This window comes from Myotis myotis, unplaced genomic scaffold, assembly GCF_014108235.1.
Source record: "Myotis myotis isolate mMyoMyo1 unplaced genomic scaffold, mMyoMyo1.p scaffold_m19_p_2, whole genome shotgun sequence".
Classification (NCBI taxonomy): domain Eukaryota; kingdom Metazoa; phylum Chordata; class Mammalia; order Chiroptera; family Vespertilionidae; genus Myotis; species Myotis myotis.
The window spans coordinates 35,542,781-35,565,970 of NW_023416324.1; the positions used below are offsets into that span (position 1 = coordinate 35,542,781).

Genomic DNA, 23,190 nt, shown 5'->3' on the forward strand with positions numbered 1-23,190 from the left:
TCCACTGAGCAATATCAGCCAGGGCTATTTTCTTGACTGATGTCTCCAAGTAGCTTCTGCCTTTCTCTGAAGTGGGAGATGCTTTAAACAGTTCTTTGTATATATTTTTGTTCCATTTCTTTTATTTAGTTAAACATTTTGTGGTTACTTTAGTAATATGTGAATGTAATATTTTGATTATAAAATGGTGATGTTGAGGTGAAGTTATGAGTTTAAAACTAACTGTAGGGATTGACTAGTAACAAATTCAGCCTGATTGACTCTGCTTACTGCTTAAAACTCTCTTCTTTTGTAAGCATAATTAGGAAAATAAAACTTCATATAATAAAGGAACTTTGCCCTGGCCAGTGTAGCTCAGTTCATTGGAGCATTATCCCGTGCACTGGAAGGTGGTGGGTTTGATTCCCGGTCAGGGGACATACCTGGATTGAGGGTTAGATCCCGGTCGGGGTGCATACGGGAGGCAACCCATCGATGTATTTATCTCACTTCAATGTTTCTCTCTCTCTCTCTCTCCCTTCTTCCCTCTCTAAAATCAGGAAGAAAAAGAAAGGAACTTTTATGTAAAATAAACTTTTTTAAAAAAAGTTTTTATTGATTTTTAGAGAGAGAGGAATGGAGAGGGGGAGGGAGAGAGAAACATCGATGTGAGAGAGAAACATCAATGGGTTGCCTCTTACACTGTATTCACCCTGACTGGGGATCAAACCCCCAACCTGGGTATGTGCCCTGACCAGGAATTGAACCAGCAACCTTTTGATGCATGGGACGACGCTCAACCAACTGAGCCACACCTGCCAGGGCTAGAATAAACTTTTAAAACATAGCTTTGTTCATAGCTCTAGCTGGTTTGGCTCAGCTGATAGAGCGTGGATTCTGGTCAAAGGCACATATTTGGGTTTGATCCCCAGCCCCAGTTGGGGCATGTGGGGGAGTTAACTAATTGATGTCTCTTTCACATTAATGTTTCTCTCTCTCCCCCTTCCCTTCCACTCTAAAATATATATATATATCCCTTGGTTCCCAGTTTGTAGGGAAATGAGAAGTGCAAAGGATGACTCTACTCACATATCTGACATAGTCTTAGGTGAGATATATGCACCTTCAGACCACATCAATCACATTTAGTATAACTTGGGGTAAAAACCCCTAACATTCTCTTTAAAAAATATATATTTTTACTGATTTCAGAGAGAAAGGGAGAGGAAGAGAGAGAAACATCAATGATGAGAATCATTGATTGGCTGCCTCCTGCATACTCCCTACTGGGATCATATGCTACATAGTTTTATATTCTGAATCTTTAAACTTATTTTATCATGAGCATTTCTCTTGTTACTTAAAATTGTTTAAAAAATTAATTTTTTCATATATCACTATATATTTATGCTATGATTTTTGTTGGACATTTAGGTTTGCAACTTTTTGATATTTTAGAATTATGGTGAACATCTTGCTAAATAAATGTTTGGTCTCCTATGGCCATGGCGGCTCTGTGGTTGAGCGTTGACCTATGCACCAGGAGGTCACAGTTCGATTCTGATTACCTGTCAGGGCATTTGCCCAGGTTGTGGGCTTGATCCCCAGGAGGTGTGTGCGCATGAGGCAGCTGATCAATGATTCTCTTTCATCATTGATGTTTCTATCTCTCTCTCTCCCACTCCCTTTCTCTCTGAAATCAATACATTTATTAAAAAAATTTTGGTCTTATCTCCAGGTACTATTGAGAACAGAGCCTGGAAGTAGATTAATTGGAACAGTGTTATGAACATTTTAAGACTCTTGCCAAATTATTTTTCAGACTGTTTACATTATTAGTCTCACTAGCAGTGTATGGGAATGCCTTTCTTAATATAATCTCACCAGCATTATTATAACTAAAACATTAAATTTTTTTGCTCATATGTTCAGCAGGAAAATATAACTGGTCTGACTAAACCAATCCCATAATCAACTATGTGTCTCTTAATTTAAAAAAGTTCAAAGTAATACGTTCATATGGTTAAACACACACACACACACACACACACAATGGCTTATGATTCCCAGGCCTGTTCCTCAGGGGACACTTTCTTTCAACTCTTTTGGCTCTGGTTGTCCTGGTGGTTATCTCCATATCTCTGTCTATTCCACCACGCTTCTTTCAGTTTTTGGCTTATCAATATGTTTGTTTCTCACTGTATGGATGAGAATTTAACTCACACCTTCTCTTCAACCTCCACTCTCATCCCCAGTTTACTTTTACATATTTTTTCAGTTCCTCCATTGGGCATTTCTGTAACTTTAAATAGCACCCTTAATGCTCCATTTCTTGTTCCATAGGCAAGATCATCTCTTGATCCTGCCATTGTAAGATGATCCCCTGAGTGTTCCCATCCATCTTTATCCCCAATATTGACGTTCTATCCGGTTTTGCCCACTAGATGTGCAGTGGAACCACAGAGATGAATAAGACAAGTACCTTGCCGTTAAGGAGATTTAAGACGCTTGGGATTTAATATATTTATAGTTAGGTATATAGTTAGGACAGAAAATGTTAAATATCACATAGGAGGTGTGAGCCCAGTCAGTGTGGCTCGCTGGTTAAGTGCCGACCTGTGAACCAGAAGGTCACAGTTTGTTTCCTGGTCTGAATCCCGGTTAGGGCACATGCCCAGGTTCTGGGCTTAGTCCCAGTGAGGGTTGTGCAGAAGGCAGCTGATCAAGGACTCTCATCATTGATGTTTCTATCTCTCTCTCCTCCCTCCCTCTCTAAAATCAATAAAAATATTTTTTTAAAAAAGGAGGTATGAAAAAGTAATGCAGTAGCTTAGAGGAAGAAATGATTACTTCTGAAAGAAGAGATCTGAAATGATTTGATGAAGGATTTGTCATTTGAATTAAAAATAGGGTATATGGAGGTAAATTTACTACTCTGGGAAAAACCTAAACTTAATTTTTACTCACCTAAAGCAAATACTTAAAGCACTATTTGATAAAACCCTTCTGTTTTTATAGGTCAGAAGGCTTTAGCTGATGCACAGATTCCTTATTCAGCAGTGGAACAGGCATGTATTGGCTACGTTTATGGTACGTGCTAAGCTATATATTATAAAAATTATTCACCTAAATCTAGCAGCAACCACATAAGTAATGCAAGGACATTGATGAATTTTAACTTTCAAAGCTCAGAATTCAGAGTTTTACCTATCATTTCCAGATTTCTCTTATGTGTCAGCTTAATTTAACATGTATTTTTTTGCCATTATTATATTGTCAAAACAGGAGATAAATTAAAAAAATTTATCTTTAAAAATGAAAAAAATCATAGTTCTACCATATAAAGATAATTACTGTTCAGAAGATAAATTTTTGTTCCTTATTGTTTTGAAATTTGCATTTATTGCTTTTTATTTGATAAAAAATTTTCATTAAACCTTTTCTGATTAAAAAATGATATATACTGCCCTAGCCAGTTTTGCTCAGTGGATAGAACGTTGGCCTGCAGACTGAAGGGTCCCAGGTTCGATTCCGCCAAGGGCATATGCTTGGGTTGCGGGTTTGATCCCCAGTAGGGTGTGTGCAAGAGGCAGCCAATCAGTGATTTTCTCTCATCATTGATGTTTAAATCTCTCTCTCCCTCTCCCTGCCTCTCTGAAATCAATAAAAATATATTTAAAAAAAATAAGTAAAAATAAAAAATGATATATACTAATTGTAGAGAAAAAAAATGAAACAAAAGCACAAGAAAAAAGTCAACTGTCGAAGTGACGTCAGAAACATGGCAGCATGAGAGGTCCCTGTAGTCTCTTCCCTTGAATAGCTATAATTCAACACGCAAACACATCTGAGAAATCCGTGCCTTGAAACATTAGAATGTGGGCCACTCAGAGTGAGCAGGGGAGGAGAGAAGGGGGAAGAGCAGAGATGGGGGCCAGAGATACAGTCTGGAGTTCACTGTGGGTCTTGGGAAAGAAGAATCAGGTTGCAGTGTGCACTCTCTGCAGCCCTGAAGAGCAGGAGGAGAATCAGCATCCTGCCTGAGTGGTCACCATGTGCTGTGGCTGAACCTAGTGATTGGAGCAGGGACAGAACACAGAGGTGCGGCAGCTGTGACTGAGCAGATGTCATTATCAGGCAGAAAACAAAGCCACTGAGCCTGGCTGCCTCCCTTTCCCCTCCGGGAGCTAGCGGTGGACCACAGAAGCAGCTGTGGAAGTGAGTGTTGAACTGGAGAGGCAGATACATTCCTCCCTGAGCAGCTGGTTCCAGTGATGGAGGGGGGTGGGGTGGGTTGGGGGTGGGGGGGTGGTGGGGATGGTGGGATGGTGGTGATGGAGCTACAGAGGTATGGCAGCTGAGATCTGGCAGTCGCCATTGCTGGGGGAGAACGAAACCACAGATGCATAAGCTGGCCTTTGCCACTCCGCCCCGTTGCCCCCATTGCAGTTGAGCTCAGTCTGGGTACCTGGGAGAGCTGGGCAGTATTGGCAGCATCTGGTTTCAGGGGGCAGTGCTGGGATTACACGGACTCGGAACCCCATTGTGCATCACAATTCCCCACAGGGGTGGTGTTCTGAGACTGAGGTAACCTGGTTACAGAGAAGATGCCCACCTCTCCAGGGAATGAATATAGGGCATTTCCCACCAGGCCCACAGAGATCTGAGAAGCCAGAGAAGCCAGAGCAGTGCAAGAGAAAATAAAAACCTGCGCTTCAGCACCACCTACTGGAAAACAAAAGGAAGACATCTTAGCCTGCCAGATAGAAAATTGTTACTATTTTTTAAAAAGCAGATTTCATTACCATAAATGCCTAGGCAGAGGCATAATCCATCAAAATACCAAGGTAACAAGGCAGCTCAGAAAGCAAATGAAAAATCTCCAGAAAATAAACGTAAAGACATGGAAGTATGTGATGTAAGTGACAGAGAATTTAAGATTGCAGTTCTGAAAAAACTCAATGAGATACAGGAAAACTCAGACAGTTTAATGAACTCAGAAATAAAATCAATGAATAAATGGAGTACTTTACTAAAGAGATAGACACTTTTAAAAATAACCAAGTAGAAATTCTGGAACTGAAGAGCTCAACCAAAGAGATGAAAAATGAGCTAATGAGCTTAGGAAAGAGAGCTGACCGGATGAAAGAAATAATGAATGGTATTGAAGATAGAAATCTAGAAATGATGCAGATGAAAGAAGATAGAAACTTGAGAGTAAAAATAAATGAAAGAACTCTCTGAGAACTATCTGACTTCATCAGGAAGAGCAATAATGTGTAGCCCAGTTGGTGTGGCTCTGTGGTCAAGCATTGATCCGTGCACCAAGAGGTTACTGGTTCGATTCCCAGTCAGGGCACATGGCTGGGTTGCCTCTCCATCCCCAGCAGGAGGCATACAGGAGGCAACTAATGGAAGTTTCTCTCTCAATATTTCTATTTCTTTCTCCCTATTCCCTTTCTCTCTCTCTAAAAAAAATCAATAAAAACATTATTTTTAAAAAAAGAATAATTTGTATACCAGAGGAGAAGAGAGGGAAAAGGGAACAGAGAGTCTATTCACATAGTTGAGAATTTCTCAAACCTGTGGAAGAGCTGGATCCTCACATCCAAAAACCAAAGAGAACACCTAATTATCTCAATCCAAAAAAGGCCTTCTCCAAGGCACATTGTTAAAACTAGAGACCCAGTGCACAAATTCATGCACGGGTGGGGTCTGGCCGGCCCGGCCCTGATCGGAGCCCAATCTGGGCCAGGCCAGCCAGGGGGAGGGGCCGAGGGAGGTTGGCTGGCTGGTCCCAGTGGGCATTATAGTGACCGGTCGTTCCAGCGTTTGGGTCACTGGCTTTATATATATATATATATATATATATATATATATATATATATATATATATAGTCAAAACTTAATGGTAAAGAAAGAATTATCAAGGTAGCCAGGGAAAAGCAGACAGTAACCATTAACGGAAATCTTATTAGAATATCATCAAATTTTTCAGCAGAAATCCTACAAGCTAGAAGAGAATGGAACCAAATGTTTAAACTATTGGAAGAGAGAAATGATCAACAAAGTTATCCTTTGGATATGAAGGAGAAATAAAGAGTGTTCCAGACATACAGAAGCTGAGGGAATTTACAATAAGATCTGAATATCAGGAAATACTGAAAGAGGTTATCTATGTGAAACAGACAAAAGGATACAAAACTATGAGTAAGATAACTAACAGACAGATAAGAGCAGGAAATTGCAACCCTTATGCAAAATAGGGTGTTAAACACTTAAATATAACATGAAGGTTCAAGGAGGTAAAATCGTTTTAAAAAAAGAAGAAGCCCTAGCTGGTTTGGCTCAGTGGATAGAGTGTCGGCCTGCAGACTGAAGGGTCCCAGGTTTGATTCCGGTCAAGGGCATATGCCCGGGTTCTAGTAGGGGTGTGCAGAAGGCAGCCGATCAATGATTAGCTCTCATTATTGATGTTTTTATCTCTCCCTCTTCCTCTCTGAAATCAATAAAAATATATTTTAAGAAAATCTGTGAAAATTTGGTTTTCTACATTCTATGTTTTGATAATTTTTTATATCTGCAGAGTAAATGGTGCTTAATGTTAAAACTGTTTCTGAGTAAGATGTCAATAGTGTATTTATTGTTCTGTCCATGTAATATGCTAGGCAAAGGAATAATACTGAAAAATCATAATGTGGTATTCTATTGTGTTGCAGCTCCACAATTCCCATGCTGCATAAATTAAAATTTTAATTTCTTTTTCTATACAGGTGACTCTACCTCTGGGCAGAGGGCTATCTATCACAGTTTGGGGCTGACTGGAATTCCTATAATCAATGTTAACAACAACTGTTCTACTGGTTCTACTGCTTTGTTTATGGCCCGGCAGCTGATTCAGGGTGGTGAGTAGTGCTTATTAGTTTAGTGCACTGAAATAGATGTGGGTTTACTGATCCCCTTGCATCATTTCTTCACTCGATCATCTGAGGGATGGCTTTACAATATATTTATTTTTATTTTTTTATTTTTTTTTACTCTGTTCATCAGATGTTTTATTCATTTGATTCTTTTTTTTTTTTAGTTTTATTGCTTAAAGTATTACAAAGGGTATTACATATGTTTCCTTTTTTCCCCTTGATTTTTATTTTTATTTTATTTATTTATTTTTATTTTTTGATTAATTCTTTTTTTTTATTATTAAATCTTTATTGTTCAGATTATTACATTTGTTCCTCTTTTTTCCCCCCATAACTTCCCTCCTCCCAGTTCCCGCCCCACCCTCTGCCCTCACTCCCCACCCACTGTCCTCATCCATAGGTGCACGATTTTTGTCCAGTCTCGTCCGGCATCTCCCACATACCTTTCCCCGCCAAGAATAGTCAGTCCATTCCCTTTCTATGTCCCTGATTCTATTATGATCACCAGTTCATTCTGTACATCAGATTATTTATTCACTTGATTCTTAGATTCACTTGTTGATAGATGCATGTTTGTTGTTCATAATTTGTATCTTTACCTTTTTCTTCTTCTTCCTCTTCTTAAAGGATACCTTTCAGCATTTCATATAATACTGGTTTGGTGGTGATCAACTCCTTTAGCTTTTCCTTATCTGTGAAGCTCTTTATCTGACCTTCAGTTCTGAATGATAGGTTTGCTGGATAAAGTAATCTTGGTTGTAGGTTCTTGGTATTCATCACTTTGAATATTTCTTGCCACTCCCTTCTGGCCTGCAAAGTTTCTGTTGAGAAATCAGCTGACAGTCGTATGGGTATTCCCTTGTAGGTAACTGAGTTTCTTTCTCTTGCTGCTTTTAAGATTCTCTCTTTGTCTTTTGCTCTTGGCATTTTAATTATGATGTGTCTTGGTGTGGTCCTCTTTGGATTCCTTTTGTTTGGGGTTCTCTGCGCTTCCTGGACCTGTAAGTCTATTTCTTTCACCAGATGGGGGAAGTTTTCTGTCATTATTTCTTCAAATAGGTTTTCAATATCTTGCTCTCTCTCATCTTCTGGCACCCCTATAATTCTGATGTTGGTATGCTTGAAGTTGTCCCAGAGGCTCCTTACACTATCTTCGTATTTTCGGATTCTTTTTTCATTTTGCTTTTCCGGTTGGGGGTTTTTTGCTTCTTCGCATTTCAAATCTTTGAGTTGATTCTTGTGCTCCTCTTGTCTGCTGTTGGGTGTCTGTATAATATTCTTTATTTCAATCAGTGTGTGCTTAATTTCTAGTTGGCTCTTTATCACAACATCGAGGGTCTCATTAGATTTCTTGAGGATCTCACTACATTTATCGGCAGTTTCTAGCAAATTATTGAAAGACCTTAAAAGTGCGTTTTTTAGCTCTATATCCTCCATTTCTGTCATGTTTCTTTGTCTCCGCATTATTTATGCTTTCTTGGTGCACCCCCTTGTGGTCTTTGTGCGCAGTCTTGTTGTAGTTAAGCCTTGATTGTTGTTGGCAATACCGGGGGTGATTTGACCTCCAGGCTAACTTGCTATGAGAGTCAGCTGTGTCTGCAGTGGGAGAGCTTCTATGCTGGATCTCTAGGGCGGTGCTAATCTAGCGTTTGCCTGAGGCTATCCGGCAAATGCCTCAGTGCAGGGCTTGGGCAGGGCAGGTCCCCGGGGATCTACAGGGTGGGCGGAGCGAGCAGTTATGGCTGCTCTCAGTTCCGTCCCCAGGGGCTCTGCCTCACAGAGTCCCAGCAACCCCGCAAACCTCGGAGAGAAAGCTGCCTTCGAGTTCCTACCGAAGCCAGACAGTCCCGCTTCTCCCGTTTGAGTCTGGGTCCCTAGAGACTCGCCTGGATCTGGAGCTCAGAGTCTGAAACTCCCTCCCGATTGAAAACAACAACCGCGCCCTCCGCCTCCAGCCCGCTCTGCGTGCACTCCGCACCTTAGTATTTCACTTCAGCACTGTGCCTCCTCTGAGTCTGGGTATGATATTCTCTTTCCTCCTAGTTGTAGAATTTCCACTCAGCCAGCCATCCTGTGGTTCTGGATGATGTCCGTTCCGTCTTTTAGTTGTATTTTTTTTTTTTTAATATATTTTATTGATTTTTCACAGAGAGGAAGGGAGAGAGAGATAGAAAGTTAGAAACATCGATGAGAGAGAAACATCGATCAGCTGCCTCCTGCACATCTCCCACTGGGGTTGTGCCCGCAACCCAGGTACATGCCCTTGACCGGAATCGAACCTGGGACCTTTCAGTCCGCAGGCCGACGCTCTAGCCACTGAGCCAAACCGGTCTCGGCAGTTGTATTTTTGAAGTGGTTGTTCGAGGCAGCAAACTCCGGCGTTAACCTATGCCGCCATCTTGGTTTCCAACTCTACAATATATTTCTTTTTAAAAAAATAACTTTATGGATATGTGATTTATATACTATAAAATTCACCCTGTTAAAGTATACAATTCAGTGTTTTTTAATATATTCACAGATTTATGCAGCTATCCCCACTATCTAATTTTAGAACATTTTCATCACACCAAAAAGAAACCCTGTAACCATTAGCAGTCACTCCCCAGTTTCCTCTCCCCCCAGCTCCTTCCTACCACTAATCTACTTTCTGTCTCTGTGGTTTTACCTATTCTGAACATTATATAAATGGATTCATATAATATATGGCCTTTTGTGGCTTTCACTTGGCATTATGTTTTCATAGTTCATCCGTGCTGTGGAATGTTACTTGCACTTCATTCCATTTTATGGCCAAGTAAGATTCCATTGTATGGGTGTACCACAATTTGTTTATCCATTTATCAGCTGTTTTCACTTTTTGGCTATTATGAATAATGCTACTATAAACATTTGTGTACACTTTTTGTGTGTGACTTTCAGTTCTCTTAGGTGTATATCATATTTTATATTTCCAAATATTCTAGAGTCTTTTTTTGGGGGGTGGGGGGGTTCTTTTATTAGGTCCTTTATTCTGTTCCACTGACTGACTGTTGACTATTGCTCCATACTCAGTATTTTAGTTGTTGGAGCTTTATAATGTCATACTGTTTGATAATGCTAGTGTCCCCTGTCCCCCCTGCCTTGTTATTTTTCTTTATTTTTAAAGACAACTTTTGTCAATTCTGTCTTGTTTTGCTGTTCTGTTGAACTTTAACATCATTTTTCTTAGGTGCCCCACCCTCCAAAAATTATTCTGTTGAGATTATGATCAGGATTCCTTTTAAAATAAATGTATTTAATGTAATGTTTGAAAATTTAAAATTACTTATTCGTATTTATTGTTCACTGAAACATATTTCACATTAATCAAATCTTATTAACATTGAGGATCAAAGGAAGAATTAAACCCTTTCTTGATTTTTTCCCCTTACCTAGTAGCATTTAAGAATTTTCCCTAATTTTTCACTTATTAAAAAATTTACAGGATTATAGTATGTTTTAAAATTTTATATAAATTGACATACTTTTAAAAATTGAAGTATTTAATGTATTTTGTTGAGTGTCTGGAAATTAAAATTTTCAAAATAATTTCATTTTCTTTCCAGGTGTGGCAGATTGTGTCTTGGCTCTTGGGTTTGAGAAGATGGAGAAGGGGTCTCTTCCAGCAACAGTGGGTCTCATTTACTGTTATTTTGGAGTTGTTATGACACTATGAGAGAAGCTTTGCCCATCATACTACCATAGATAGCGCCTGTTAATAAGCAACTTAAAACATAATTTGGCACAGTTGTTAAATGAGTGGATATAACCCAAAAGCTAAAAGGTGACATTGTATATGTACACATATATCCTGGTATTTTAGAACAGTAAAGTGTGATCGAGATAATTTAGTTCAACCTGTTTATTTTGTGAATGATGAAATTGATGTTCAGAGAGGTTAGATTATTGAATTTGAGATGGACTTACCTAATTAAATTGAAATTCATTTATTTATTCACTCAAAAATTAATTCTATTCAACTAATTGAAGATAATAACATGTGGGACTTCTCTGTTTCTGGTAAGCCAAGTTATTTGAATCAATTCTCCTACTGAATACTTGAATAAAATTTAAACTAGACTATTTGAATAAAATATAAAAAAAAAAAATTCTACAGCATCAAAGAGCTACCAATAGAGAGGAATTGCAGGTGAATGCCAGAAAATAAAGATCAGCACTTGAAGGTGATTTTGCTTTAAAAGCCTTAGCTGATCAGGAAGCTGTGAGCTTCAATTTTGATGGCTCCTAGAATGAAGAGGAAAGTAGTCAAAGCTCAGGACCTCTCCAATATCAGAAGTTAATATCCACTCCCCACATGAAAGTGGGACTCTGTAGGGGTAAACTCGTTGGGTAAGGGTGAACCCAAAGTAAAGCTGCCCCTCTTCCCTACTTCCTCTTTTCCCCACTTTCACGAGATTACAGGGAGAATTGCTTGGCACTAAGCAGAACAAAGGGAGGAAAAAGAGAAAGGGGGAAAAAATCCCAGAAGAACCTTTTACTGAGAATTAATAAACCATAGGCTATCCTTCACGTACGATTGCTGCCAAGTCTCGTTACCTGGGTGATCCAAGAAACTGCAGACCATGAACTGAGTCTAAGTTGGTTCCAGAATGGCAGTAACCTGGGCACTTGACAGAAGCAAATGCAAATTTTCTTCTGGAGGAAAGCATCTTCCTTCTAGGCTTTGAGAACTCTCCAAGTAAATTTTCAAGGACATGCAGTCAAAGGAAACCAAGCATTAAGAAAACAAGGCACCATACTTGAGAACCAGGAGAACGAGGCACAGTCAACAACGATCTTTGAAGACATCATAAACTGGAGTTATTGGACTCAGATTTAGGCATGCTTACTATGCTTGAAGAAATAAAAGACAAGCTTGGAAATAGCTTAAGGATATAGGAAATTGCAAAAAGAGACACTACTGCCGAAGCCGGTTTGGCTCAGTGGATAGAGCGTCGGCCTGGGGGCTGAAGGGTCCCGGGTTCGATTCCGGTCAGGGGCATGTAGCTGGGTTGCGGGCACATCCCCAGTGGGAGATGTGCTGGAGGCAGCTTATCGATGTTTCTAGCTCTCTGTCTCTCTCCCTTCCTCTCTGTAGAAAATCAATGGAGTATATTTAGAAAAAAAAAAAAAAAAAAAAGAGAGACACTACTGGCCTGGAAAGGAAAATAATAGATTTATAGAAAAGTGAAATAATTAAAAATTCAAAAGATACGTTTTATGCCAAAACCGGTTTGGCTCAGTGGATAGAGCGTCGGCCTGCGGACTGAAGGGTCCCGGGTTCAATTCCGGTCAAGGGCATGTACCTGGGTTGTGGGCACATCCCCAGTGGGGGATGTGCAGGAGGTAGCTGATCGATGTTTCTCTCTCATTGATGTTTCTGACTCTCTATCTCTCTCCCTTCCTCTCTGTAAAAAATCAATAAAATATATTAAAAAAAAGAAGATATGTTTTAAAAGAAATTATTGTTTTTTTTAAATAGATTTTTATTGATTTTAGAGAGGAAGGGAGAGGGATAGAGAGATAGAAACATCAGTGATGAGAGAGAATCATCAATTGGCTGCCTCCTGCACATCCCACATTGGGGATTGAGCCTGCAACCCAGGCATGTGCCCTGACTGGGAATCAAACCATGGCGCTCAACCACTGAGCCATGCTGGCTTGGCATCGTAGTCTCTTAAGATTTTTTTTATTTCTGTTGTATTAGTTGTAACTTCTTTTTCATTTTTTATTTTATTTGAGCCCTTACCTGTCTTAGTGAGTCTTAGATTTATTATTTATAGGATTATTATTTACATTACTAGGGGCCCAGTGCACAAATTCATGCACCTTGAAAGGAACTGTGGGCCATGAGGCTGCAATGGGCACAGGGGTGGGTCTCGGCCCATCCTCCATTCCTCTGGTCCCCTGTCTGCCAGCAGCCCTGCTCCCACTGCCACTACCGCTCCCACATGCTGACAGCGCTGGCCCCACTCACACCTGCTGATGGCGCAGAGCAATTGGGACTGGCGCCAGCAGCAGGTGCAAGTGGGGCCGGCACCATCAGTGGGTGCAAGTGGTGGCTGATGCCCCAATCGCCCCCCAGGAGCAGGGGGAGGTGGAGAAGCCCTGAGAGGCTATTGGGGCCGGCAGCCGCCACTTGCACACGCTGACAGCACCGAGTGATCGGGGCTGGTGCCGGGTGCTGGTAGCAGGTGTGAGTGGTGGCTCTAGCACCGGTAGTGAGTGTGAGCAGGGCCGGCACCGGCAGCAGGTGCGAGCGCCAGGCGGGACCTTGGCGGAGGAGCAAAGAATTTTCAGTAACCACCAGAGGCTCCCCCCAAGGACAGCGACCGGCGCCTTGCCTTGGTTGGCTCACCTGCTCCACCACCCTGCTGCAGCCGATGTCCGCCATGTTCTGTGCTCTGCCGCCTGCTGCTGACACCACCATGTTCCGTGCATGCCCTCTGGTGGTCAGCGCATGTCATAGTGACTGGTTGCTCTGCCGTTCGGTCTATTTGCATATTAGGGTTTTATATATATATAATTTACTCTTGTCCTCATCACCTTTCAACCTCTCTCCCTCTCAAATGTAAATGCCAGATGAGCAGGGACTTTACCTGTTTTATTCACCTTGTGTGGCACATATGGGATTCTTTTTTAAAAAAATATTTTTATTGATTTCAGAGAGGAAGGGAGAGAGAGAGAGAGATAGAAACATTAATGATAAAAGAGAGTAATCAATCGGTTGCCTCCTGCACGCCCTACACTGGGTATTGATCCTGCAACCCAGGCACGTGCCCTGACCGGGAATCAAACCCATGGCCTCCTGAATCATAAGTCAATGCTCAACTACTGAGCCATACATACCAACTAAGCTGTTTCTTGAAAGAATTATACCTCTTTGGTCATTTGATTATTTTCCATGCCATGTTTTAGTTCAAAGTATTTCCTGACTGATATTATTTACATTGTCCATTTTTTGTTTACATTGCACTTAGAATAAGCAAATGTCTTAGTAACACTGTAATAATTGAAAGAGACACTATCATGTCAAGTGCTTATTAAATTTTGTTTTTTCCTCTCTCTCAGTCTTTAAACAGGACTAATCCAATTGATAAACATATAGAGGTCATGATGAATAAGTATGAATTGTCTCCTGTACCAGTTGCTCCTCAGATGTTTGTCAATGCTGGAAAAGAGCACATGGAAAAATATGGTATGTTAAAAAAAACTTTACGGTTTATTGGTTAATACATGTTGTATACATGTTATATAGATGTGATGGGAAGCAGCGGGTGTTTACTAAGGAACTGTGGAGTGTGCCAGGATATACAACATATAAAATGGTTTTTGCATTAAGTTGAAAAAATAGTCTGTATAGAATTTAGTTGTAGAGAACATATTTATAGATAGGACATCATAGTGGAAGTACCTAGAAATTGAAATCAGAAATTGAAATAGGAAAACTAATATAAGTCTTGTCTGCTTTAATTGTGGACTATAAATTTGTTTGAAAATAATAATGAGACTCAAAGCTTGCTCTTGGTGAAAGGTTTTTATTGTCAAATTTTATTCTTAGTACATTATCTTCTGTCATTCCATAGTATTTTATGAGATTTAACTTTCATGGTTGATTTTTCTTTTATAGGTAAACATATTAATTTTTTGACTGATGGTCAATAATTGGCCTGTCGTAGCCAGTTAAAGCATGGGATAATACAGATAGGATTTTTATTTTTCACCATATGACTCTCAACCAGTGCCTTGTTGTGTATTGTGAGATAAGAAAGAAAATTTTCATGCTTGAAAGTCCAGCACTCCTATTCTTTTTTTTATTTTATTTTTTATTGATTTTAGAGAAGAAGAAGAAGGAGGAGGATGAGGAGGAGGAAGAGGAGGAGAGAGAGAGAGAGAGAGAGAGAGAGAGAGAGAGAGAGAAAGAAACATCAACGATGAGAGAGAATCATTGATCAGCTGTCTCCTGCATGCCCCACACTGGGGATTGAGCCTGCAACCAGGCATATGTCCTGAATGGGAATTGAACCATGACCTCCTGGTTCATAGGTTGATGCTCAACCACTGAGCCATGCCAACCAGACCAGCATTCCTATTCTTTGTAGGAAAAATATGCCCAGTTTGATAGCCAAAATAAGGAATCAAAAAGGAAAAAAATCTTCAAGGAGTAATGGTGGCATTGCATAAAGAAGCACTGCCAGTCTTTGGCTATAGAAATTTTTTTTTGGTGCCGATTTCTTACCATTTGTAACTCAGTGTATTCCAATCTTGCTTCCTCCTTTCTCAAGGCTACCATTGATCCCCATGTTGCCACATCCAGTAAATACGTTTCAAACCTGATTGAATAGACCTCAGAAGCATTAAACCCTTTTGATCACTTTAAAAAAAAAATTCTCTTCTCTTGGCTTCTGTGTTAGCTCATTCTCCTGGTTTTTCGTACCCCTTTTGCTATTCCCTGTCCATTTCTTTTTCAATTAAATAATTCACTTAAAACATTATTGAGCTCTCATTATATTTCAGGCACTGTTCTAGGCACTAGAATATAGCAGTATGTCAGTCAGATTTTGCTGTGCAATAAACCACTCCAAAACTCAGTGATTTTAAACAACAATTATTTATTATATAGTTTACAAGTGTGTAGATTGACCAGCTCTTCTTGTCTGCGTTAATCATATGACTGGAGGTTGGTTACAGGCTCTGTTCTGGTCTTATTTGACTGGGTCATATGTCTCCCCTCCCCCTGGGACTAGAGGACCAGCCCCGGCATATTCTTTTCATGGTGAAGGCAGAAGCACCAGAGAGTAATCTGCAACATGCAAGTCCTTTTGAGACTTAAGTTGTTAACTAAAGCAGATCACGTGGCAAACTTGCAATCAAGGGATAGGGAAACATACTCCACTTCTTTTGTGGTAGGAAACTGCAAAATCAGACCTCCGTGGACATTCAGGAGGAAAAAAGAATTAGATACATTAATGCATTCATCCACAGGCAATAAACAAACAGACGCGATTTGAGGTTTTTGCTTAAATTTCTAGTAGGGGAGAGACAATAATACATGAAAAAAACTAAGACAGTTTCAGATAATTACTAGTCCTGTGAAGAAAAAAAACCCAAGGAATATTCTTGTGGGTAGTGGGGAGCAAACGGGATCGTCAGTGATGGCCTCTGTTTTGGCGGTCAAGAATAGAGTTGGATGTTTAGTTATATTCTGATTTATCCCATTAATGAACTTTGTTGGAGACTATTTGGATCCAGCATTATAGTAGTCCCTCCCATCTTTGGGTTTGGTGAGAGTGCCTTTTTAATTTTCTAATCCAGTTTTTGGTAGAAATATTAATTGGAGCAGCTTTGAGTCTCAGGCTTTCCTGAGACGCAAAGCTTCCAAGTCTTTCTATTATTTAACTTGGTGTCTAACCAGGCACTCATGCACTCATTACATCAGGTTAGCGGTTAGTTAGCACTAGATATTTTTCTCTAGGATTATATTCATTAATCAATGTCTGTCATTTCCCAGTGTGTGTTCCATGGGATATTAAGCTCATAAAATGCTCCATAATGTGAGTCAGTCAGAGAACTGCTTCATAGTTTAACCCCCTGTTGAGCAGTCTTAATACATAATTTGGAGCAATTGTAAAGGCTCCGAATATCTTCCTGTAAAGAAAGCCATTTAATTCTGTTTAAGCCAGTATTATCTAAACATGACAGAAGAACCCTTATATTTTTAGCAACACCAAAAAGAAAAGCTCCCTCAAAAACAAAAGAAAAAAATCCAAATCCACACTACAGTATTTCCTTATCCCAAAAGATGACCTAAAAATTAATTGTTTTGCTGATATCCAGATACTATATTTCCTTTTATGTTTGCCGGGGTCCAGCCCCAGCGGGTCCAGGGGTCCCCAAAGGCGTAGACGGAGTCGGCGAAGAAGGAATGACATGGAGACAGCGTTCAGTTGATCAGCAGCCTAGCCAGGATCTCTAGCCAGGATCTCCAGCCAAGTTCTGGTCTGGATCTCCAGAGAGGTTCTCCTTAGGATCTCCAGCCAGGTTCTGTATCCATGTTGTTTTGCTAGGTTCTCCAGCCAGGTTCTCCAGGTTCTCCAGCCAGGTTCTCCAGGTTCTCCAGCCAGGTTCAGTTACCAGGTTCTAGTCAGGTTCTCTTGCCAATTTCTGTAGTCAGGTTCAGTCCAGGATCTTTTGCCATGTTCTGTCTCTAGGTTCTGTCTCTAGGTTCTGAGGCCAGTTTCTGTCCAGGAACTTTTGCCATGTTCTCTCCAGCGAAGTTCTTCTGTCTCTAGAGAACGTTCTGTGTAGGTTCTGTGCCTAGGTTCCGTCTCTCTTGGTTCTGTCTTCTTACATCTGTATTTATACCAGTTGATTCCAATCCTATCAATCTCTATTTCAAAGGTTAGGGCGTTTCTTATCTCCATTCCAGGGAGTAAAGATTATGTAGCTTAAGCATGATTGTTCGTAGTTAAAGTGATTAATTGCCCACCTGGCACTTAGTTAAGAGGTTTTATTCCCTCCCTAACTTCAGGGGAAAATCCCTACCTGGGGAAACAACCTTTCTCAGAGACCTTGGTTAAAACACATAGTGCCAAGAAGGTGAGCAAACATATTAAGAACAGTATGCCATATATGCCAGGTCCCTTGAAACAGCAAGCATGGACCGGCTCCCGGAAAATTCCCCCTTTTTTATTTTTTAAAGGCATGCATTAAAAAGAAAAACCTCAAATGCTCTCTTATATCCATTTTAAGAGTAGGATTGGCGTTTTCCGCTATTACCTGAGTCCTGATCTATCAGCCCAGGGAGAGCTTGCCAATCCTGCACTTTCCCAGGGTGGAAAGGCTGCAGTGGGGTTAAGGATAAGGCTCCTTGGGCCTACCTCCTCCCATGCCTTTACATTTACCTTTCCTTCCTCAGAAAAGCATGGACATACTTCTTGTATAAAACATTCTGTCTGACTGGGAGTAACCTTAATTCCTCTGCTAGCAAGCATATGTGTTAAAAGATCAATACAGAGTCTTATTTCTTTAGACTCAGTATGGCACATCTTCTTAATCTAAAGATCAATACAGAGTCTTCTTTCTTTGGACTCAGTATGCCACATCTTCTCAATCTAAGAATCAATACAGAGTCTTCTTTCTTTGGACTCAGTATGGCACATCTTCTCAATCTAAGTTCTGTACTATCCACCTTCTTACCCTACTTATCCTCTATAGGGGGGTCTGCAGTACCCTGGTGGAGTCCTATCCGTCCCGAGTGTGGGGTCCTCAATGGGGGGGGCTTACCTAGGGGAATCCTGTTCCAGGGGTTCCCAAAGGTGTGGACGGAGTTGGCGAAGACTATCCACCCTCTCCTACGGTGGAGTCCTATCCATCCCGAGAGTGGGGCGCTTACCTAGGGGTCCCTGTTCGGGCGCCAGATGCCGGGGTCCAACCCCAGCGGGTCCAGGGGTTCCCAAAGGTGTGGACGGAGTCGGCGAAGACTATCCACCCTCTTCCTACGGTGGAGTCCTATCCATCCCGAGAGTGGGGCTTACCTAGGGGTCCCTGTTCGGGCACCATATGCCGGGGTCCAGCCCCAGCGGGTCCAGGGGTCCCCAAAGGCGTAGATGGAGTCGGCGAAGAAGGAAGGACACGGAGACAGCGTTCAGTTGATCAGCAGCCTAGCCAGGATCTCTAGCCAGGATCTCCAGCCAAGTTCTGGTCTGGATCTCCAGAGAGGTTCTGGTTAGGATCTCCAGTCAGGTTCTGTATCCATGTTGTCTTGCTAGGTTCTCCAGCCAGGTTCTCCAGGTTCTCCAGCCAGGTTCTCCAGGTTCTCCAGCCAGGTTCTGTAGCCAAGTTCCCTCGCTAGGTTCTCCAGCCAGGTTCTGTCCAGGTTCTCCAGCCAGGTTCAGTTACCAGGTTCTAGTCAGGTTCTCTTGCCAATTTCTGTAGTCAGGTTCAGTCCAGGATCTTTTGCCATGTTCTGTCTCTAGGTTCTGTCTCTAGGTTCTGAGGCCAGTTTCTGTCCAGGAACTTTTGCCATGTTCTCTCCAGCGAAGTTCTTCTGTCTCTAGAGAACGTTCTGTGTAGGTTCTGTGCCTAGGTTCCGTCTCTCTTGGTTCTGTCTTCTTACATCTGTATTTATACCAGTTGATTCCAATCCTATCAATCTCTATTTCAAAGGTTAGGGCGTTTCTTATCTCCATTCCAGGGAGTAAAGATTATGTAGCTTAAGCATGATTGTTCGTAGTTAAAGTGATTAATTGCCCACCTGGCACTTAGTTAAGAGGTTTTATTCCCTCCCTAACTTCAGGGGAAAATCCCTACCTGGGGAAACAACCTTTCTCAGAGACCTTGGTTAAAATACATAGTGCCAAGAAGGTGAGCAAACATATTAAGAACAGTATGCCATATATGCCAGGTCCCTTGAAACAGCAAGCATGGACCGGCTCCCGGCATATGTTCTCATCAGCCCAATAAAAAAGATATTAATATGATGTGGCTTGTTCTTTGTGGCTGCCTCCTGATCACCACTTTTATTGGTATCAGGTCACAGTGTGGATGGAATCTACCTTATTCCCTTTTTAAAATTAGAATTGAGAGAAGAATGGCTCAATTATATTTATGTCATTTCTGCTCTGAAGATCATTCTCCTTGACAGAGAAGATAGAGATAAAACAGAATTGAGGACTGTGACATTTTTAAAAATAGGTTTGTTTGTTTTTTTATTTCAGGGAGAGAAAGGGAGAGGGAAAGAGAGATGGAAACATCAATGATGAGAGAGAATCATCAATTGGCTGCCTCCTGCACTCCCCCTACCAGGGATTGAGCCCACAACCCGGGCAGGTGCCCTGCCTGGGTATCGAACTGTGACTTCCAGGTTCATGGGTCAATGCTCAACCACTGAGCCACACTGGCTTTTTAACATAATATTATTAGCTCTAGTCAGTGGACTTTTTTTCTTCCTTGGTCTTTCTAGCTTCAGAGAATTCAATTCATTTTACAAATTTTACTTCATTAATGTGCCTGCTTTTGTTTTCTTGACACTATTCTTTAAACCAGTGGTTCTCAACCTTCCTAATGCCGCGACCCTTTAATACAGTTCCTCATGTTGTGGTGACCCCCAACCATAAAATTATTTTTGTTGCTACTTCATAACTGTAATGTTGTTACTGTTATGAATCATAATGTAAATATCTGATATGCAGGATGTATTTTCATTGTTACAAATTGAACATAATTAAAGCATAGTGATTTATCACAAAAACAATATGTAATTATACATTCAATATGTGTTTTCCGATGGTCTTAGGCGACTCCTGTGAAAGGGATGTTCGACCCCCAAAGGGGTTGTGACCCACAGGTTGAGAACCGCTGCTTTAAACTTTCTGTTAAAGAATTTGAAAAGCATACACATTCCTTGTTAGGATGTAACTTCTCAAAAGACCCTTCTGCCTTATCATAGGAAAGAAGAAGAGCAGGCCCTGGAGCGTGGTGTGAGTTGTAAAATTCACTTCACCTGGGGGCACTGGGATGTTTTGGCAGACTTCCTGAAAAATTGCTGGCAGTGTTTTCTTGTCTTAAATCCAGTTTGGTCCCAGGCGATATATTCTGGTTTTTGAACTTGGGCCTTACTTATAGTAGGTAGAATAGGCCAGTTTGAATTATTTTCATATTATACAGGATGGGTTTACAGTTGTGAGTACACAAAACAGATTATTCTTGTATTATTATTTATTATTGTATTATTTTCCATAAGAACAACTGTATACCTACTTTTGCTCCCCTGCATGCCTATTATTTGATTCAACTCATTAAATATATCCAAGTTTAATGATTAAGAAATATTTGTTGAGGAAGTAATGTTGACATCTTCAATCTGATATCTGTGCAAGGGAAAATGTAGAAATATTTAGCAGGATACTGAGTACCATTGCAACATGTGCTCACAAGTGGTAGAAAAATATTAAGTCACTAATAGATATTTGCTTTCTCTATAGGAACTAAAGCTGAACACTTTGCAAAAATTGGATGGAAAAATCATAAACACTCAGTTAATAACCCGTAAGTATTTCAGATATGAAATACAGTGAAAATCTGGGTTATCCTGCTATATAACATGCAACTTTAGTAATGTATTTTAATTATGCCACTGTCATTAACTCTTACTCTGGTAAAATAATATGGTTATTCATATCCTAAAAAATAATTTGAAGTAAAATTACATCATGTGTATTACACAGATCATTAATCTTTGAATCCCCTAGTGCCTAACACAATGCCTGACACATAGCATGTACTTAATGGTTGCTAAATAAAACTGGTTCACTGACAGTTGAATTAGTGCCACATAACTAGAATCTATACAAAAGCAATACGACCAGGCAATAAAAGAATAATGCCAACTCTGTGTCACTGTGTTAGATACTTTTATGTATATATTCATTTAATCTTCTCAAGGACCCTATAAGGTAGGTATTTTTGTTCCCATTTTATAGATGAGGAAAATGAGGCTTACAGAAATTAGGTAACTTGCTCAGAATCATTCTAAGTAGTGGCAAAATGATGTTTGTATTTTCCTTCTAGATTTTAAACTCTTTGAGGGGAAGAGTCATCTGTTATCTTTAACACAGAGTTTGGAACATAACTGCTAAGTAAATTGTTTCTGAATTATTAAACAAATTTTGCCATATTTAATACACATAAAACCATAATAAAGAACATTTTATACTATAAATAATTACCACATATTCCTAGTACTTCATGCTGCTGCTAGTTCTTCTCATTCAGCTACTTTAAAATTGATGTTTGCATTTAGATCATATCTAATTAACAAATATTGAATTTAATGATCTAGATTGAAGGGTATTTTGTAAAATATCTAAGGGTATTGTGAAAGCTTTAGTGAATTCCCATTCCTTATGATAAAATCCAAATTCCTTCATGACATAATAAGCCTGTTATAATTTGGCCCCATTCTACTTTGCTAGTCTTGTTTCTTCCTACTTTCCTGGATATTCCCAATCTCTAGCCTCAACAGATTACTTGGTTTTTCCTAAATGTACTATTTAGGACTTGCTTCTGTGTTTTTACTTATGCTGTTAGCTCTACCCGGTATATCCTCCTGCCATTCTTTTGTTTGGTGAAACAGACAATCTCTTTACCCATCAAGTCACAACCCAAATATCATTACTTCTCTTAATACCTTATGAATTATTTTTTTCTCATGAGCTTCATTGCCTTACATTGCCTCACATTGTATCATATTTAGTTATTTATGAGTGTTTCTCCTCTGGTAATGATGATTTTTAAACAGGGTATTGGAGCATAATGTATACTCAATAAAACTTTGCCATTACTGAATAGTAGAATTAGGATGAGCAGTCTTAAGTCAACAAAGAGCTGATTTCCTTAGAACAGCGGTTCTTAACCTGTGGGTCGCGACCCCTTTGGTGGTCGAATGACCCTTTCACAGGGGTCGCCTAAGACCATCCTGCATATCAGATATTTACATTATGATTCATAATAGTAGCAACATTACAGTTATGAAGTAGCAACGAAAATAATTTTATGGTTGGGTCACAACATGAGGAACTGTATTTAAAGGGCCAGAAGGTTGAAAACCACTGCCTTAGAACTTGGAGAACCATTAAAAATCCTTGGGATTTCCTGAAACCTGTAGGGAACTGCACCAATATACGGAGGAATTCACAGCAGTGCAGTTTCTTGGCTTTGAGGCTCCAAAGAACAGCTCTTGATTTCCCCAGGGAACCAAAGCTTCCCAGTCTTTCTCTCATTTAGCCCAGTGTCTAAGCAGGCGTTCACTTACCCACTCATGACAGCATTCTTCTAAGGGAATTTTATTCACTCGATAGTATGTATTCAGTAGCCTACCATGTACAAGACATTGCTTTAGCTGCTAGTGATCTTCCATTACATTTTATAAGTTCTCAATTTTGTTGAGTAGGCAAATGTTATTTCTGGATGTTAGTCTTACTATTTGAAACTCGTTGAAATAGCCAAGAATTTCTAGGTTTGGTTCAGAAATTTCAGGTGCTAACTTCTTGCTTTGTTTGGCTAGTGAAGAAAAGAGAATTCTGTGTTTGCTGACCAATCATTAGAGATACCCTGTTATATATTTCTAAGAAGGTTGAACTAAGAAACTGTTCTCAAGTGCTTCCTCACAAGTTATAAGAATAATGAAAGGCAGAGAGAATCTGTGATAAGTAGTATAGTATTAGAGATAACCCATGACACTTGAGCCTTCAGACCTGTGTCTGTAACT

General features: G+C 40.2%; 1 protein-coding gene across 3 annotated transcripts in view; it reads left to right on the plus strand.

Moving 5' to 3' along the window:
• The window catches only part of SCP2 (sterol carrier protein 2), a 111,067-nt gene that overhangs the window by 12,380 nt on the left and 75,497 nt on the right, over nucleotides 1-23,190 (plus strand). For 2 of the 3 annotated variants that reach the window (XM_036349061.1, XM_036349059.1), the window contains exons 3-7: nucleotides 2,998-3,069; nucleotides 6,753-6,884; nucleotides 10,487-10,551; nucleotides 13,992-14,118; nucleotides 20,906-20,969. In XM_036349061.1, the coding sequence (XP_036204954.1) occupies nucleotides 2,998-3,069; nucleotides 6,753-6,884; nucleotides 10,487-10,551; nucleotides 13,992-14,118; nucleotides 20,906-20,969 (460 nt within the window). The remainder of the gene's footprint in view (nucleotides 1-2,997; nucleotides 3,070-6,752; nucleotides 6,885-10,486; nucleotides 10,552-13,991; nucleotides 14,119-20,905; nucleotides 20,970-23,190) is intronic. The other variant, XM_036349060.1, reaches the window with a different exon arrangement.